Genomic DNA, 19913 nt, shown 5'->3' on the forward strand with positions numbered 1-19913 from the left:
CGATGCTAGCTGGGTGTTGTTTACCAAGTACTCCAGTGGATAGCTGCAACTAAACTTATATAGCAGTCCAGGCAGGTAACTAATAATTGTTGGAGGATCCGGTGTATCTATGTATCCAGATATGTTGCCTATTTGTACCATTGAAGCATCCCCATATACATTAACTCCTGGTACTGTGGATACCTATCAGTTTCCACAAAAAAACCCATATAATTATATTAACATTATATTAACACAATACATATGAATATACATAAAAGTAGACCAATATATAGTTTCCCTATCACATGGAGCCAATTATAGAAATATGGACCTGGATTTGGATGGCAGATAAGAACCATTTGGACCATATTGTCTGCTTTTACCTCCTATAAAGGCCCAAACACCAATCAGTCCTGCGTCTTAGATTCTGTTGAATGTTTTTGTTGAGGTACTAAAATTAAGGTGCTATTGTTGTCCGAATTACATGTAAGGAAAAACTGTATAGCTCCATAGTTTTGAGTGCTGTAGAACCAGGGTAGACTTAAAACCTGAAGTGTGTTTGAATAACTCCTGTTTGACAGGTTTGTTAAATGTATGTAGATAATTGATCATTATATTTTGTATCACTTAATTATTGTGCTTGAGTCAAAGAACATGGATTTTGTTATACTTTACTTTATTTTATTTATTTTTACTTATTGCAATTGGTTTCTGCTTACCACTAAACTGTTTCCACATGATTCCAAGGTGCTCAGGTTGATGGTGAAAATAACCACAGCAGGAAAGGTGTTATTGTTAATAAAGCCCCTGCAATGGGCATCTCCATGTTTTCCATTGAGTGATAGATCTGTTTCTGAATAACCAGAAAAAAGAACTGTGCAAAAGTTTATCTTCATGGTGATTGTCTGTACTCCACAGTAGACGCTGATGTCTCTTTCTGCTGAAAGTTATACATAAAATGAAGAGCTGTAACATTGTGAAAATTGTATTCACTTAATGGGATATTTAATGCAAAGCACTATGCACACATATTATATATATATATATATATATATATATATATATATATATATATATATATATATATATATATATATATATATATATATTATATATCTCAAATTGGTCATGAGCTCTTGAACATTTGATCATTGAAAATAATCATGTGTTGATATAAGTCACATGCATACTTCATAAAGAATGTGATTGTTACTATGATTTATTTATACTCTTAGCAGAAAATGGATATAAACATGCTTGGTAAACTCTAGGATCCATGAAATTAAAATAGAAAGGAAAATGTAACCCAATGTTATTTTCTATAACCTATTATTTACCTTGTGTCTTTCGTTCTAACAAGCCAAGGCTGTTCTTCCTGCAGAACTTTGTATATGGCTTGCACTCATTTTCTTTGCAATGATTTATAATGAAATTTCAATTAGCTTACCCCACCAAAAAGGACCATCAGAAAATACAAACCATTTTACATATTATAATACTGTGTACACACACATGCAGTATCTCAGAAAAGTGAGTACACCCCTCACATTTTTATAAATATTTTATTATATTTTTTCATGTGACAACACTACTCTACTACAATGTAAAGTAGTTAGTGTACACCGGAGGTGCCGGCAGCAGAAGTTGTCTACGCACCGGAAGGTTATGTCATGCCAGTGCTCCACCATAGAAGCCCTGGCGGAAGCGTTGGCAGTGGAGGTTGTCTAAGCGCATTGCGCAGACGTCCACAGCTGCCGGAGAAGAGGATCCAGGTCCCCTGCAGCGCTGCAGGGGATCTGGCTCCTAACCCTGCATAAATGAAAATGAAAAAAACACCCGCCCGGCCGCACCCTCACTTTAAAGACCTCAAGTAGAGGGGAAAAGTGCAGCCTATATTCGGGCCAATACGGTATATATAATATATATATATATATATATATATATATATAAATATATATATAATGCTTTCACAGACAAGCTATTTCCTATGTTCTGCCAGTTTCTCAACTTAATTGCTATATTTTGTTAGTCCAAGCTGAATCTACACTTTCATATCAGACTTCATTGATGAAAAGCCCAGAGCAATTTGAAATGTAGAGTTCAAACACTTGCATATATTAAATACATATATAAGCAAATTTCACTCAGGGCTTAATTAAACTTTTTAACAACTTAAAAAATAGCAGAACGAAATATTGATGAAAAAAGAGAAAGTGCCATGGATGAAAATATAACTTTCTTTTTATTGGCTCTGCAAGTTACACTGGCGTATTTTGCAATTTGCAGTTTAGTTTAAATATTAACCAGAGTAACACAGAGGAAGTTAGTACCCTTAGTTAGGGAGAATACATAATATATATAAATTATATAGATGTTTAGTGCCAAATGTAACTGGTTTACCCACAACCATCAACATGTTTGAATAATCAATGCAGTGCTCGATTATGACAAAGAATTGCTATTTTTAAATGATTAAATTGCACTCTAATATATTTAAATAGTAATCAATAAGCTAGTGTGCTCTGAGGCCCACATATATAGTACAGTTACCAATCTTCTATATATATTAGTATTGTAGGGGTTAGCTATCAAATGTATTACCATTAATGTATTGTCTATTTCAGGGTCTGGAAACTGTGCTATTGGTATTGCTTACATAAACTGCTGTCCCACTATTCTTCTGATCTATTTACCAAACATTGAGATATAGTGAGATGAAATTTTTTCCAAACCATACCAACTATTCATTATTGCAGAATAAACTCATTGGTATGAATGCACAGAGATTAGTTACTTAGTGAACTAAAAATATGTATTCTGGTACATGTTGTAAACAGATTTGCCAAAACAAGTACCTCTTAAATACCAAATAAGAGAGTTAAATAAAGTAATACTATTAGCAAAACAATACACTCCACACAGCCATCATTACTAGAGCATACCATTTCAATTAAGAACAACTTTGTACGCTGATTAATCTATACAGTTTAACATGTTTCACATCAATTAACATTGCTTGGGGCAACAATAATTAACAATGAATCTATAATGACACAGTACGATTATTTAAAACATAATTAATTATAAATACATTTTTGTTTCAAAGAAAAGGCAAAATTACAGATATCCCCCAAAGGATTACTGTACGTAAAGATGCAAAATCAGATAGGCTGGTGTTAGTTTTTCTTTGTTACATTTTCTTTTCTGACAGATCTTACACTCATTTAGCACTTGGTATCTGCATATGCAGATTTAAGAGGTATATATGTACTGTATTTGCTCGACTATAAGACGAAGTTTTTTCAGACTAAGATCCAGATCCCCCGGAGCGCTTCAGGGAAACTGGGTCCTCCTCTCTGGCAGCCAGTGAACGTCTGCACAATGCGTGCAGACATCCTCCGTTGCTGCCCGGCACTTCTGCCGGGGCTTCTATGACTTTCCGGTGCTCCACCATAGAAGCCCCGGCAGAAGTTCTGGGCAGCAAGGAGGATGTCTGCGCGCATCACACAGATGTTCACCGGCTTCCAGAGAGGAGGATCCCCTGTAGCACAGGGATATAAAGTGCATGTTTAATTGCTGCCAGAATGTCCGATAAAACCGCAATGGAAGGCCATCTGGGCCCGGGGCCTTCCCTGCCTTCATAGATTTTATCGCAGCCGACACCTGTGATTGGCCTCTCCAAATCCTCAGACTGATCAGTGGAGAGTGGGGCTTGGAGATGTGTCCTCAGGTAGTCTCGAATCAAGTTACTGTAACACTATTAAAAAAACCAAGATTAACATGTAGTTCTTACCTGGGAATCTGCTGTGTTGATTGGCATCACAATTGTATCCATTAAACTGCGTGCCCACTTTTAACACATAAACTGCCAACAGCAATAAAAACCATACTGATTCCATGGCCAAGCCTGCAAATTAAAAAACAAGGGGAAGAAATTATAAAGTATTTTAGTAATTCTCAACATGGCTATTTTAACCCTTTATTGCTAAATAGTGTAACATATTGACTCAGTGTAACATATTTTCTTTAGATGTAAAATGTTCAAATGTGTATGAAGCAATTTTCATGTTCAATTGTTTTCAATACTGAATTATGTGGTAGATAAACTTTTGTCCTCAATTTAGGTTGAAATGGCCCAGCAAAATAGTAAAATGAAAACGACAATGCTTGGCCTGGACTACTTGTTCTCTTCTACAAATATTGTCTAGAGATATGTAAAACCTCTAAAAACTTTGGAGCCAAGCATATAAAACTTCATATTTGTGTGGGGTCAAGAGAAGATGTGAGGATGCTTGAAATATTTAAGATTAAATATCACTGTACGTGTTTTAGCAAGAGAGGTCCATACATCCTTCAGCACATTCCTTTCTTCTGTTTTTTAATGCCAGTTTGTCCGCACTGACATTGCTAGAAAAAGTGTTCAGCGACAGAGTTCCTATAAACTCTATACTCTGTTTGTCATCAAAGTGGCTGAGATCTTGAGAAAAAAAACATTCCATAAAAATAATCAAACTAAATAAAAATAAAATGTGAATAAAAAATGAAAAATAAATAGTGACATCACAAGGGGAACCATTTCGTTACAAGACAGATCTCTGAAGTCTATAAAGACCCCAAAGATATACTACATAAAATATTAATAATAATAATAATAATGTGAAAAAAATGTTAAAATTGGTCCCCAAATACCTTTTACATCTTCAACTAAAAATATAAATTAAACAACACACTCTTGTCCCCTGACAGTTTAACAATAACGAAAATTTGTGTTGTATGTAAGGGATTGTGTTGGATCTATGGTATTTCATTTAACATAAATAATGATTTTTTTCATCAGTGGCTTTAGTAAAATTGCAAAATAATAATAATAAAAAATTTAAATGGTGTGGATACATGGATGCATTTAACATAATAAAAGAGAAATTGTGATTGAACAGCAAGAATACAAGTATTTGTAATAGCTATATCCAAGAAATATCAGCATGATTTTGGCTGCTTTCTTGCTGTTTTGATGTCGTCTGCTTGGGACCCTAACACAATTTATAATATGCAGAAGTCAATAATAATTTGTCATAAATTTTGATTTGGTAGAAAGTGTGACTCCTGTCAGATCTTAAACAGAGATAGTCTATCAAAATGCTTTATCCAGTCCTGCAAGACTTTTCACTGCCAACTCAACAGTCTTAACATGGAGTTGTCAAACTTAACTCAAAAGTGCATAGAGAATTTAGGTTACCTAGAGAATCCATTCTTTCACAGTTTGCTAAAAATTTGCTAAAAAAAAAAGAAAACCAGGGTCTTGATTTCTAAGTGTTCTAAGTTTTGGGATGCCTCTGGTGCAAGGTATATTTTATAGAACACATTTGCTTGAGCTGAAATGTCAACAGAGCAAACTTGTTGAGGAAAATGTCAAGACGTTATTTTTGAGTGAAGGACATTTTACCGTTCTAGAATTTCTTTGGTATATATTGGCTATACAATATTTCAGAAAGTGTGATTGCTTTTAGTTTAACTGTTTATGCTACCTTAATAAACAATAGCATACTAAGCTCCAGTGGGAATTACTGCAGAACCTTTATGACCCAAATGTCTGCAGGATCTTGTGGGGTTTGTTTTAGTAGGAATTTCCACAAGTGCTACTTTCTGCCATTTTCAGATAGGGGCAAAACCTTTCCCCATCACAATTTTGTTGCTGTCTTTAAGTTAGACCACCAAAAAACGGACAAGAAATATAAGGAATTAAGGTGACAGTATCCACAGTATGTTATACAAGTTTTTAAATAGCAGGTGGAGACCAGCACTAAGATAATTATGCCTAGCCATGATAAGAAATGGACTTCTAAAACAGCTTCTAAAATAGACTTCAGCAACTTTACTGCCTATGTGAAGCAGGCACTGAGCCAAGATGTTGCTGCGTTACATGCAGACTTTGCTGGTGTGGAGCATTGCTTGAAAGTAGTTGAGGCTGCTGCTACATATACAGAGCAAAGGTATACAGACCTTGGGTTTAATATGGCTCATCTTCTGAATAACTGCTTAGGAGGACAATAACAACAGAGGCTGATGCCATAACATGAAGGTCTGGGGGCCCAGATGATCTTCACTTCAAATTACAGAGGTTTTATAACTTAATGCAGGGACACCTTGCTGAGAACCTTGTACAGTGGTATAGCATGCACAGTGCTGTCTGTCCAAGGGGCCCTCCAAATAGTCCACCAAGAGATTTAATCTGCAGTTGAAACAGATGTACACAGCCCTCATTGCACTGGTTCATATCAATAGAACATTGTCACAACAGTTTGCAAGTTTGAATGGAACACTACAAGGGTGCCATCTGAGATAATTGGTGTTTAGCTAACAAAGTTCCTGACTACGTTGTACCAGGAAAAAAATCTTCTGATGCTGGTTATGTTGTAGTGAGATTGGCATGCGAGTGAAGTTAAGAGGAATTGCTCCCTAAACTCATGTACTTATTTTATACAATCCCTATACATATCCCAAAATATAAGGGATACAAGTTCCTAAGATCAATAACCATTCAACTTGTGTGGAATGGTTATAACTCTAGCCTGAAATTTATAGTGATGGCCCTGCCACTGTTTGAAAATGTCTCTATGTTCCTGTAATGGCCTTGTTTCTGAAGGAATAGTCAGTCAAATTGGATGAGACTTAAAGCTTATGCCCCATCCAGTGTCTCTGAGAGTTTGCACTAACAACATTCTAGTGTGCAAGGAGGCATGGGTCTACTGAATAGTGTTGTGTTTAGGATTGTGGGGGGCAGTCAATAGAGTTGTGAGTAAGAGAAGAGATGTTGCATTGTATTACGTGTGGGGCCTGAGGGGCTACCAGGCAATGTTGTCTATGTAAAGGTAAAGTTGCTGCTGGATACAGTTGTAGGGGTGGGGGGCTGCTAGGATAAACAAAGAGGGAGAGTGAGAGAAGGAGAGAGGCAGAAGACACAGGGGTATAGAGAGTAGAAGAAGAAGAAAGAAGCAAGGGAAAGAAGAGAGAAAAAAGGGGAGAATAGTGAGAAAGCAATGCAAGAGAAAATAAGAATTTGAGACAGAGAAGAGGGAGAATAAAGTGCATATGAGATCAATAGACAAGTCAAAATTGTTCCCAGGTTAGTTTTTTTAAGCCTAAAGGCAAAATCAAAGAGGGGACACATAGTTAAGCATTTTGCCTGAAGAAGGGACCCTCCCAAAAAAACGTATGCCACAATTTTTCGAAGGATTACTACATCAGTCTTTAAAGGGAATACTTGTGACGTACGTAAGACATATTTCAAAAGTAACCTACTCATATTTTGTTAAGCAATGTAAAAGACCTTGCCATATATCTCATTTTGTTAATGTAACATGGGCAAAGAATGATGTGACATTATGTTGTGGCCCGCATGGGACCATCACCACAATTTTTATTGATGAACTTTGAATGATTATGTGAAGGTATGTTTAAATTATATGTATGTATTAAAAATGTCCCTAGAAAAAAAAGAAAGAAAGAAATGTCCCTATATTTCGTTTTAAAGAAATCTAGTCACCTTATTGTGAAAATGTTATTTTCATTTAATTGTGCCAAGGTACCGATGTTTTTCATTGACTACTAAAGCCAGATAGCTTATAGGTGCAATCATCCCTTCGATCAATGGTCCTAGCCTGAGTTACCTCTAAGACTTTATTAGACCTGCAGTCAGACTGCCGGTTTATAAGCATATAGCATATCACTCAATACCTGCAAAGCAAATCGTGTGAAGAAGACCATAAAACATCCCTCCATTAATCTCTTAGTGATCCAGACTTTAAATATTATTTGATAAGCTTTTTTTGCAGATTTCATTTTCTCTGCAAAAATCTATATTGATTACTATTTATTTTGTCAGCACTGCGTGAGATAATGTTTTATCTTACTCCTGTTTTTGACATTCTGAATTTCCATTTCTAAAATCCATCTCAAAGAATTGGGGAATTATGTTAGAACAATATCAATGACACAGTGATAAAAATAAATGTATTATGCAGGACCGAAAAATAATTGAATAGAGATTACCTTTCAAGAGACCTGCAAAAATTATTCAGCATTGACTGCTAAAACATTTTCAAATGAAATATGCCATTGAGCTAATGAAAAATTACAGTGTGAATGAAATTAGAAAGAACAGAAAAAAATTAAAAAGGATATCTATTTTATCTTAATTTACTTCTGGAAAATGCAGGGTTAATTGAAAATAAGGATCCTTTTGTGTATTGAACATATGATTTCATGCATGTGATATAGTATATGACACAAGGCTATGTTGGAATAAATGAAGCTTTCGGTTAGGCTTACATCACAAAAATGACTGATATTACTTTATTCTATTGAACTTTGCTGCATGTGTGATTTCAGATCAATATCATCCTATTAGAATGTTGTTCCAGGGCACGGATTAATTCGATGAAATGTCTCTTTGGGACATGCAACAGAAGATACAGAGACACCCCAGAGAGAATCGTACAAGTACAGTAGTGATGTATTGATCTAAATAGTCTCGATGATCAGCAAACCACTAGTGTTTTTCAGTGACCAACCAAGCATTTTTTTATTTAATTATGTTTTATAAGAAGAATAAATAGTAGGGCATGCAAATGCATATTTCATTTACCGTATTTGCTCGATTATAAGACGACCCTGATTATAAGACGACCCCCAAAATCTGAATATTAACTTAGGAAAAAAAGAAAAAGCCTGAATATAAGACGACCCTAAAGGAAAAAAGTTTTACCAGTAAATGTTAATTCATGTAAACTCTTTTTTTTAATAAAAGCTATGATTGAGAAAAATATATTTTTTTTGTTTTTATTTCTTGTATTTTCCATCCTGTCCCCCAGTTACGCACATCTGCCCCCAGGCTTGCCACACCAATATGGCACTGTGGCCCATGATATGCCTTTTAACCCTCTATATGCCACTGTGCCCCATGGTATGCCTTTTGACCCCCTATGTGCCACTCTGCCTCCAGAAATGCCTTATACCCCTATATGCCACTCTGGCATTTAGGGGGTTAAAAGGCATATTATGGGGCAGAGTGGCATATAGGGAGGTATAAGGCATTTCAGGAGGCAGAGTGCACTATTAAATGCCCCCTTAACGCCACTCTGCCTCCTGAAATGCCTTATACCCCTATATGCCACTCTGGCATTTAGGGGGTTAAAAGGCATATTATGGGGCAGAGTGGCATATAGGGAGGTATAAGGCATTTCAGGAGGCAGAGTGCACTATTAAATGCCCCCTTAACGCCACTCTGCCTCCTGAAATGCCTTATACCTCTGACAGTCGGGGAAGGTCTACGCAACGGACGCAGACAACCCCCGCTGCCAACTTCACCTCCGGAAGCACCGGTAAGTGTGTGTGTGGGGGGGGTGTTAAATTGGGGGGGGGGCGACGACAGGAGGATCCAGGTCCCCTGCAGCGGTGCGGGGGATCTGGATCTTAGTCTCATAATCAGACCTCTATTTGAGGTCTGATTAGAAGACGACCCCGATTAGAAGACGAGGGGTATTTTTCAGAGCATTTGCTCTGAAAAAAACCTTGTCTTATAATCGAGCAAATACGGTAATACTTAAGATATAAGTGTTGAGCTATTTGTTCGTACTTTTCTGTTTCTTCTTGTCAAACCTGCCTCATCTTGTACAGTCTGGATTAAACGTATTAAGCCTGACATTTTAGTTCATGATCCAGGCAAATGTCAGTTTCTCTCATCAGAAGCAGGACTCGGGAGAAATGGTTAATTCTGCTTAAACACAATGGAAACACTAAGAGTTTTCAAGCATATCTTATAATAAAGAGCCATGGAGCATGTTTCATTGGATATTTATTTAAATAGTACTTGCTAGGTTGAACGTTGTGCGCTGATCTTTTGCTTCGTTGTGTGCGCATGTTGGTGAGTTTAGCAACACCCCGGAATCTGAATAGGTATGCTTCCCTTTCTGTATTTTTGTGCATATTTGCAGGTTCTGATCAAACTTTAGGGTAAACACCCACCCTACCACACAGGTACCTCATTCATGGGTCTTAGTGGGTTAAATGGCAGCGCAGTCCTGACAATATAGCCATGTAAAATTAGATACCACTTGCCAAAACTGGGGCACAATATGTTATCCTATAGTGTGATGGAAGCCCCAATATGTATGGCTATTTCTTTGAAATGGTACTTTCTGAGTGTGTGCAGACCTTTTGCTTTGTTGGGAATACTTCGCTAATGATAGTACTGGGCTGTACATTGATTTAAAGAATCCCTTTACGATGCATATACACGCTAACTTTTGAAATATATGACACAAGGTGAATCGCCATTTGTAAAGGCAATGGAACTAGATGCTGGAAAATGCATCCAAATGGAAAATTACATACACCGACATAGCACTGGGGTTCTGGGAAAATGCAAATATAATTTTGTATAATTTAAGATTTGGCATTCACTTGAGCTTTACTGATCTGAGATAATGTATTAATGTACCTAAGCAGAATTTAACATATGTAAAGAAGAAAGAAAATCTAGAATGACACCATCTAAACATTATATGAAATTAGACAGGGGATTCATTCTTACTGTAGAGCTCTTAGAAATAGTTTTTAATTATTTATTAGAGATCTGGATACGTGATCATTAATTGTGCTAATTTGGCCTTGTCCTCTTCCATTCTAACTAAAGGGCTGCTTTTATAAATAATTTGGGTTCATATAATGTCTATAAATGTGTAATGCATACTTAAAATATTCCTAGCATTCAAGTAATTAAAATACAAGAGGCATAATGAGCTAATTTGTGTGATGCCCACTAAATATAGGCTCTGAGGGCTTGTGAATTTATGATATCTGCATAATTCTCTGTTTGGACAATTAAGTTTTATTAATTAGCCAGAAAGCATTTGTTCAAATGCAGCGTTTTCTGAATGTAGTAGGAAATATTCTGGAGCTAATCTGGAGCTAACCTGGTGGTGACTAAGACTACACAAACTGCAGGTATAATACATTAGTGGAATGTTTAAATTTATGAAAAAAACAAGCTTTTTTTCAACTGGGAAATGAATATAATAAACCAGGTGCGCAAATGAGATTAATAAAGACCTTTCAAGTGCTGAGAAGATATATACCTTTACGTGTACATAAACAAGGTTTGTTTATGATAAACAGGGTACATGAATGACTAATGGAATGCAATGCTATTCATTTGTAGAGGATTTAAACACAATGTCTATCTGCGACAGAGGATGAAGTACGTCTGAGGAAAACATTAAGATGCTCTTTCAGAAAGTCTAGTGTTTCCACTGCTGTCATGTCAAATTATAAATTGTTACAAACTGCACAGATAGATCTTCTGCATGCCTTTTGTTTAAAATCATCTTTTTTTTTTAAACTCTGATGGATGTAAACACTAATTAACATAGAATTTAAATGGAAAAGACACAGATAAATACAAAATAAAGTTTAGAATTAACATTGCACGTGGCTCTACAATTACCCTAGTCATGGGCGTAGGAACCCCTAAAAATCCCTAAACCCCCAAAAATCTACCCCCTCTCCCCCTTCTCACACTATCTAAGCCCTCTCACACTATCTACCCCCTCCCTACCCTCCCTTCTCACACTACCTACCCCCTCCCTACCACCCCTTCTCATACTATCTACCCTCTCCCTTCCCCCTTCTCACTAGCTACCCTCTCCCTACTCCCCCTTCTCACAAGCTACCCTCTCCCTTCCCCCTTCTCACTAGCTACCCTCTCCCTACCCCCCTTTGTAGTTCACTTACCCTGCAGTCCTGTGGTGGGAGCGCGAGGCCTCTGTCTCGCTGCTCTGTCGCGATACTCGCGGCTTCACTGCTGAGCGCCGGCATATGATGTCATATGCCGGCGCTCAGTGTGAAGCGCCGGCACCGAGACAGACGCCTCACGCTCCCACCACTGCAGTCGGGGCAGCGTTGAGGCGGGTGGCGGCAGGAAGCAGAGGAGACAGAAGGACCCCGAGCGGTTGCTGAAAACGACCGCTCGGCACCCCTCTCTCTCCTCCTGCGGCATTTCTATTGGGGGGGGTCCTACGGCCCTGGGGGGGGATTTCTTCATTACCGGGCCCCCTGCATGAGTTACTGAGGGGGATCTGTCCCCCCTGTCCCTCCCGGTTCCTACACCCATGATCCTAGTGCTGTATCAGTATTTTTGCACAGCTCCTAGGACTACTTTAAAAGCTAAGATATAGACTGATTACCATTAAAGAAACATTTAGATATTTAATACATTTTTATATGCTTTAACAGACACACACTGATGGGAAGGACCACATATTTTGTAGGACATGTTGCATATGCTTTCAGCGATCAATATTTAATCTATTAAATCTGTTCCATTGTATTCATACAGACATTGGTGTTGATTAACACAGGTTGGAAAACAACTTGACTATTTATTGACCTTCAAGGTGCTTGGAAGCATACATTTTGTGAGATGGAGTCAAAAACATGCAAGTTGGAAGCCAAGTTCAAATTTGTATGCTCTTAATTGCTACTTGCAAATTCAGCCTTTATTAAATATGATTTTCATAGGAGCAGTTGAGTCTCATCTCACTTCCACTAAGAACATATGTATTGCCAATAATAATAATAATAAATAGCTGAGTTGCTCTTGTCTTTCAACTTGTATTAGCAATACAGTGTAGCAAGTGCTGTCAAATGCGCAGTTCAGTTGTAAGAAGTAAATACGTGAGCTGGACATTTTGTCCATCTTGTGCAAATATGTAACTGAAATATTGAAAAAAAAGACAATATAGATTTATTCATTAAGGCAATACTTGGCGAGAGTTTACAGGACAGTTGCAGTTTCAACTTCCCAATTGAATTATCTATTTTTTATTATGACAAACCAAACTCACGGAGATCCTCTAAGATGAGCTTGCTTAGCCATGCATAAAATATGTTAAAAATCAATGGGAAAGTCACTACATGGGCTGAGCAATGTCTAATGCATGTAAATGTCTAATGTCACTTTATAATGCATTTTGAATTGGTGAGTGTCATAGTAAATAAACATCAAGCACTTCATATCTTATGAGATATGTATTAAAATATGTATTTTTACTTATCGCAGGACAGGTGCACATGTCCTCTTTGTGGTTTGGTAGTAAGCACTTGGTAGAAACCCCACAAATGGAATGGACCAAATTAGATCAAAGTATTAAAATATTTAAACCAGAATTGCCCAAAACATAAACTTGAACAGTGTTGTTTCTACTGGCACATATGTTAAAGAGGTCAATGAGTCTGTGTCCCTTCAACACATTGCATAATAGTTTTAAAGGTGAAAGATTGGTCCCTTTAATGGCACAACTCTCCCTCTTCCACATTTTGTTAGCTTGTGCTAAAAGTCTCTTAAGTTAAGGTGCACAGCCCCCCGAAAAACAAAATAGGGGAGCGCACAACCTAAAAAGCATAAAAGGCATACGCATTCAGATTTCCAGGCTGCTGTTGGAATAATAATGACCAATAAGTACGCAAAACAAAGCAAGAATTCAGCAAACAGTTAAGATAAGGTGCAACTTAACATTTAATAGGATAAAGAGATGTAACCGGATGTGTAATGTAGCAGCCTATGGCTTTTCACTCACTTTTTGACATATATTCTTTTTTTTTACTTACACATCTTAGCAAAGTTGGCATTATTATTTTTATATATTGAATGATTAACCCACAGTTTCTTCTGTTCCAATGATTATAGAATGATAAGCAATACTATTCCTAAACATTCCTCTGTATTTCATTGTTTTCACTTTTTTATAGGAACACTGTGAATGTCAGATTATAATGATGAATGGCTCACCAGAAAAGAAAATTCATTAAAATGGATTGAGTTTAATTAAACTCAATCCATTCCCAAAGAGATGAGCAGACTAAAGTCCAAGGAGAAGATTATTGAAAACCCATGTTCCACTTTAATTTATTAAAATGCATTGCAATAATCAATGGTATTTGAAATTACTAGCTTTATTCGGAGGCCAGCACATTTGATTCAAAATAATAACGTTATTTAACTCTGATGTGCTTAGTGAATGTAGATCTACAGCAGGTGATTCCTGAATACCTGTATTTGCAATAAATAAGGAAAGCATCCCTTATTACGAGGATAAAAGTGAAACCAAATAGTCTTGTCTGTGTTATCAATGTTTGTTTTGGGTTCCAGTTGAAGTTTTTTTACTTTTTTTAACCTCTTCTTCTCTTGTAAAAATATTTTTCTATTCAACAAGGCAATATAAACATGTGGACAAGTGCTCAACAACTTTAAACATACTCTTGAGATGATTTGGGTCAGCACATATTTTAAATTTATAGCAACAAAGAATCATGGAATTTGACAGCAAGTAAGACCCATTCAGCCCATCTAGTCTTCCCCATTTTCCTGCTGTAAAGACTCAAACGTTAAACAGTCCTTGGCCTCATCTCGCATTCAGCATGGCGATATGCCTATCCATTGTTTAAATTACCCTTAGGTTCAGGCATCCATGAACAAATGTGACACCTAATTTTTTAAGAGGTGTTATATGTGGCTACAAAAAATATACTCTTCTGAAAAAGCATAATGTGACAAGGATGCACCCATTGTTTAATTATTAATGGTAACCTATTTATTATTCACTTATGAACCAGTCTGCTTCAGAATAACACAAAGAATGGATATGACCAACATTGCAACCTTTTGCAACCTGTCACCAAAAAGGCATTAAAAACTTCCCCAAATGCCAAGTCAAATTTGTTTCTAGGAAAACTAGATATTCACAAACATTCAAGCTCGGTGGGAAAACAAGATGACACTATCCCTTCATAAGGAATTAAATTAATCAATGACATTTTTTTGTTTGATCAAATTCCTTTTTCATAAATTGAAGTCAGTCACATTTAAGGTATATCACACCTCTTTAAAATACATTACTCCGCGATTTTAAGCTATATTGGATCCAACATCCCTTTTTGTTTCTGAAAATCTAAATTGTTATGTGATACACTACTTGTTATGTCCTAAGATTTTACAGTGCAATATAAATCAATAAATAACATTGACAACAATTTCTAGGCTTGTCATATCACTGCTTTTATAAGGACTTTTGTGGAAAATGCTAACGACTTGACCACACAGAGTAAAATGTAAGTCTTACCTTAAATTACGGTACATCTCACCTGTATAATAAATTAATAATGTCTGTATATTCTACAACCATTTTGAGAGAAGAACTAAAGAAGAATAGTTTAATCATGACATTGTTTATTTTTGTCTTCTCTTGGACCAATTTATAGTTTTTAGTTTAAAAAAAGTGTATCGCTAGTAGCGTATACTATCCAGTGAGTGGGCAGGGGGAGTATTGGCACCTAGACTTCCTTATTTACTCTAATTCCATGTACAACATACAGGGGGCTAGAATACTAAGGGGTTTAGGATTAATTTGCGCAAAGATCCCTTTCTGTTCTCTGTGTTTTGTGTATTTCCTTTAAGCCAAATGTGTTTTGGGTCTCAATTTATTGGCCACTTTGATACTACTTGCCACGGGCTAAATTATGCCAGACCTCCCCTAACATATATATGTTCTCGAGTAAAATTGACAATACAGCATTTGGAGCCATAAGTGATTTTTGTAGGTACACACTCTAATAGCTATCTTATCTTGACTGAATTTCTTAAACAGGTGTTCTCTTAAAGACAAACAGTTGTAGGAATAACAGGCAAGATTTCTTTTTGCTATTATGTTCTTCAGCCTACGGCACATTGGGATATCGGTTGGTCACCCACGCCTTGAACTGCCTTGCTTCTGTGATCCGAGGGGATCAGGTCTTTTAGGATAGCTGTAGCTTACAGCTAATATATTCTTAAACAATAGTAGAATGAGTATAACAGCTGTGAATTTAAGTAAGCCCCCCCCATGATATCAACACTCTAACTTGATTGTAGGTCTGTCGCTTTCTAAACTGCTAATGTATTTTTATTTTTTTAACTTCCAACAGACCGACTCCTGTGCTTAAAAAAAACATCGTAGAACAATTTGTGGTGTTTTGTCAAAGTCATCGTCTTCTAGCAGTGAAGAAAAAAAGCGCAGTAAAAGTAAGATATCTCATTTTTCTTGGCTGATGTATGCCACTGATATTTGTACAAATGTCTCATGTTAAATATGGAATCCGTAAAAAAAAAAAATGTTAAAGTGCATTTTCCCTTATGAATAATTCCATTTTGCATTAAAGTCTCCATAGTCTGGCTTTCACAATGGACATCTCAATCAAAGTAATGGCATATTTCAGAAAAAAGTTATATTGAAAGAGAGAGTTTGATCTAGTGCAAAGTGCTCCTAAATGTAAATCTAACACCTTGATTGTTTGAAAAATTGAGTTGCCATTGGAAGTTTGAACATGTTACTTTACCTGTCTTAATTTAAAAGCCAGATGTTTTAGACACTCTCATGCTACACTATATTAATCAGATTGCAGACCTCACGGCCGAACCTGTTACCTATAAATATTTCTCTGAAGTAAGTCAACCGCGAAACATTCTGGGGACCAGTTTAAATTAAAGGTGCCATATATAACGCAAATGTATTATTTATTGTTATAATCATCAGTCTATAGGAATGACTATTATGATGTACTTATAGTAATTTAAAAGTATCTCTATAGCTCAATGAAGTTCACTCTTAAACAATAACAGATATAATTTTAAATTCTATTGATGGACTTACCTGAAGCTTCATCCCACTGCCAAATACTTTTTTCTGTTACCTCAATGGCATTGCAATTAAACAGAAAACAAAACAACCCCAGTTTGCTTTCCTTTATCAGAGAATTAAAACAGTGCTTTATAAAGGAAATTTATTTTGCCAAATTCTAATTTATTCATCCCAGGCTGTCAATTTCTTTTTTTGTTAAGTTAGTAATTACAGGAGCAAGCAGACTGGACCATTGACTGAAAGCCCTCCTCCCAATTCATTCCTTGGGATATGTGACCCATCCATATGCTAATTAAAAAGAACATTTAATTAAAGGGAGTTGTTCTAATTTCCCAAGTCTAATGTGGTTTTATTCTGCCTAAAACTAATAAAAATGTAATTAATCCCTTCTAGTCATCTAATGGAATCAGCCACTGTATCCACTTCATTTAACTTCCTTTTATAGGTAATTAAAACAGCAGTACAACAAAGAAGGTGCAAAATGTATCAGTCTTAGCAAAAGATGCTGGTGCAGGTGAGCAACTGTTAAATGCAATGACATGATACATAAACCTCATTGGGCTGTGTAATTAATGTTTTATCTTCACTTACTGGAGTGATCTACACTATATAAATCATGGCAGTGACAGACAGATGAGTCCTGCAGCAACTTGTTAAGTACTTTATAGGAAAATATTTGTTAGATCTTTTTTTTTTATTTTATTTTAAATACATGGAAATTTTGAGTGTGAAATAAATATTATTGTCTGCGTTTATATACATTTAGTTTTTTTTATTGAACTTTAATCACTCTTTATAGAGACTCAATCTCAAGAATCTCAAGAAAGCATCATCATTTTGTGACACTGTATATTTTATAGGTATTAACAGTTGATTTTTGCAGACACCACATTATTTTATACACAGATGTTGGAAGACGCATTCCTTTTCTACACAGTAAAATTAAACTATATGGCATTAAAGGTCATCGCATAAGACATATTCAGAATGATAGTGAATACAAAACTCGATGAACATTGGAACTGCTGGTATTAAAGGTGCATACCTACATAATAGAGCAAAAGGTTGAATGTTCCATATTTCTATTGCATAATACCAGTTGCATCAATAAATAAAACAAAAATGAAGTCTAACTTTGTCTCCCACTTGCAAGAACTGTTTTCATTTTTATGTCACGATAATCCAAGATATTGATTCCATATCATTTGGCAAAATGGTACCCAATGTATGAGTGAAATCTAAAATACATTTTTAAATAAAATAAAAGTTAATTTGTGTATATTTCTGCTCACTCTAACCAGCGGTAACCAAAATAGATAGTTATTACTTTTCTTAGCAACAAAAACAATAAATATGGAATTATTCTAGACAGCAATCTAGATTAAAGAATGTCAACTCACCCAAATACCCTTTTGTAATTGAGTCAGCTGTCCTCCATGTGTCCTGTACAGCTGCATGTGAACAAGTGTTCAGCTCTTCTAACCTACAAAATGTTTTTCATGGAGAATTGCATCTATCCCAACAGGCAAATGGCACATTATTTAAGAAAACCTTCTTGTTGAAATAGACATAGATTTACATGGGAAATTTGCAAGGATCTCATTTTCCTGAAAAAAAAAACTCTGTTGTGCAGAAATCTGAGATTTTTTGTCTATTTTTTTTTCAATGGTGATTGTGAGACCTTTTCAGCATTTTAAAAGGCTCAGGGTGCAAAAGATCAGGCCACTGAAATTATTCAGTCATCAACGTTTTTGAGGGTACACTTTTTCAAGTGGAGCTAAGTAATGCTCACTAAACTGGAAAGTCATCAATGTTCTATTGTTTATTGTGAGAAATGTCTAGCCTTTTCAATACTACTCTAGACCTGAACAGGAAAAAAAACATAAAACAGCTACAATGAGAGTTGAGATGAATAGTGATATTTAGTGTCATCATAAAGATTTGTGTCATCGGAATGATAATTATCATCGGGAATAAAATCAGACAAAGCAGGTGGATACAATTGTGAAGATCAAAACGGTGGAAATAGAAACGACTTCATAACATCTATTCTTATAGCTTTGAAATTTTTGTTTTTTCCATGCTGTTCATGACAAGAGAGTCTGTAATGTTGGTGCCACATAGTAAGCCTTTACTTTTTTTAAATTCAATCTTCAGGCAAAATAGTGGCAATTCTTACATGTTACAATTTCATGTTGAAGTTATTGATTTATTTGTTATGCACCTAGAAGCAGAGTATCATGGGAACTGTAGTTTACCATCCTTTGGCAAAACATGTTTTTTTAGTGTGAGCGATTATTTAATTATAATAGGTGTAATCTGAATTTCAGAATCTGACAATTTTTACATACACAGTCTTCAGGAAAAACAATTCAAGCACGTGGGCAAAGTAGTGTTTCTATTCAACACATGCCTTGCTTTATTATTAGAGATGAGTCAATACGTTTGGGGTACAAAACAAGACAAGTGCTAGCTTAACACTGGACAAGCTTAGTGTGAACCCCCCACCCCAATCCTAGGAGCATATAAGGACCCAATGATGAAAGAGGAGCAGACATCATAGCTCTTTTTCCTCTCAAGATAAACTCTGAGGTCTTCTCATCTCATGAGAGTCATAGGCTGTGAGCCTGCATTGGCTTGTCCAACCCTATTTGATATTTACAGTAAAATGGAGGTTGGCCCAGACTAGGCCTATTCTAATTCAACCCCCCAAATTCCCATCCCCATGGTCCTATTTCACCACCATTATTTCTGTACCCCTCCTTCCATTTCAGTTTACACTTTTCTACCTCTTTTCCTTTCAATTCCTTTTCATCTTAGTCATCCAGCAGGACCCTAGGTCTTTCTACAAAGCAACTAGTCCCTACATTTTTCTAGAGAAGGAATAACTATTAAGAAAGCTCTGGAACAATGGAACTCAGGTGCTAAGAATAGGATCACCACCCCATGCCCTGGCAATAACTTGGAGCTGGGCAGAATTTGGCCCATAGGGATACAGTGGCCTTTCAGGGTTCAGTGAACTTTTGACCCAGTGATTTTGAGGGACAACTTTGTAGGGGCAGTTATTATGGATAATATATATGGGGGCAATTTTGGTGGGCTAGATGTGGGTTTTGTGTGTGACAGTAGAAAATTCCAACAAGCTTCCAGCAGGCGTGATACTGATCGCAGGCCAGCATTGGCCACCTGATGCACCTCATT

General features: G+C 36.3%; 1 protein-coding gene across 2 annotated transcripts in view; it reads right to left on the bottom strand.

The window, feature by feature from the left end:
- Window positions 1–18225, bottom strand: part of LOC128474961 (zona pellucida-like domain-containing protein 1) — a 36903-nt gene extending 18678 nt beyond the window's left edge. The window contains exons 1-4 of one of the 2 annotated variants that reach the window (XM_053457401.1): window positions 18113–18225; window positions 3776–3889; window positions 702–919; window positions 2–183 (exon numbers count right to left, since the gene is read on the bottom strand). In XM_053457401.1, the coding sequence (XP_053313376.1) occupies window positions 2–183; window positions 702–919; window positions 3776–3881 (506 nt within the window). In that variant the 5' untranslated portion in view covers window positions 3882–3889; window positions 18113–18225. Of the gene's footprint in view, window position 1; window positions 184–701; window positions 923–3775; window positions 3890–18112 lie in introns of both variants that reach the window. The other variant, XM_053457400.1, reaches the window with a different exon arrangement.
- Between the last annotated feature and the right edge of the window lie 1688 nt (window positions 18226–19913).

The sequence above is a fragment of the Spea bombifrons genome, chromosome 2, assembly GCF_027358695.1.
Source record: "Spea bombifrons isolate aSpeBom1 chromosome 2, aSpeBom1.2.pri, whole genome shotgun sequence".
Lineage (NCBI taxonomy): Eukaryota > Metazoa > Chordata > Amphibia > Anura > Pelobatidae > Spea > Spea bombifrons.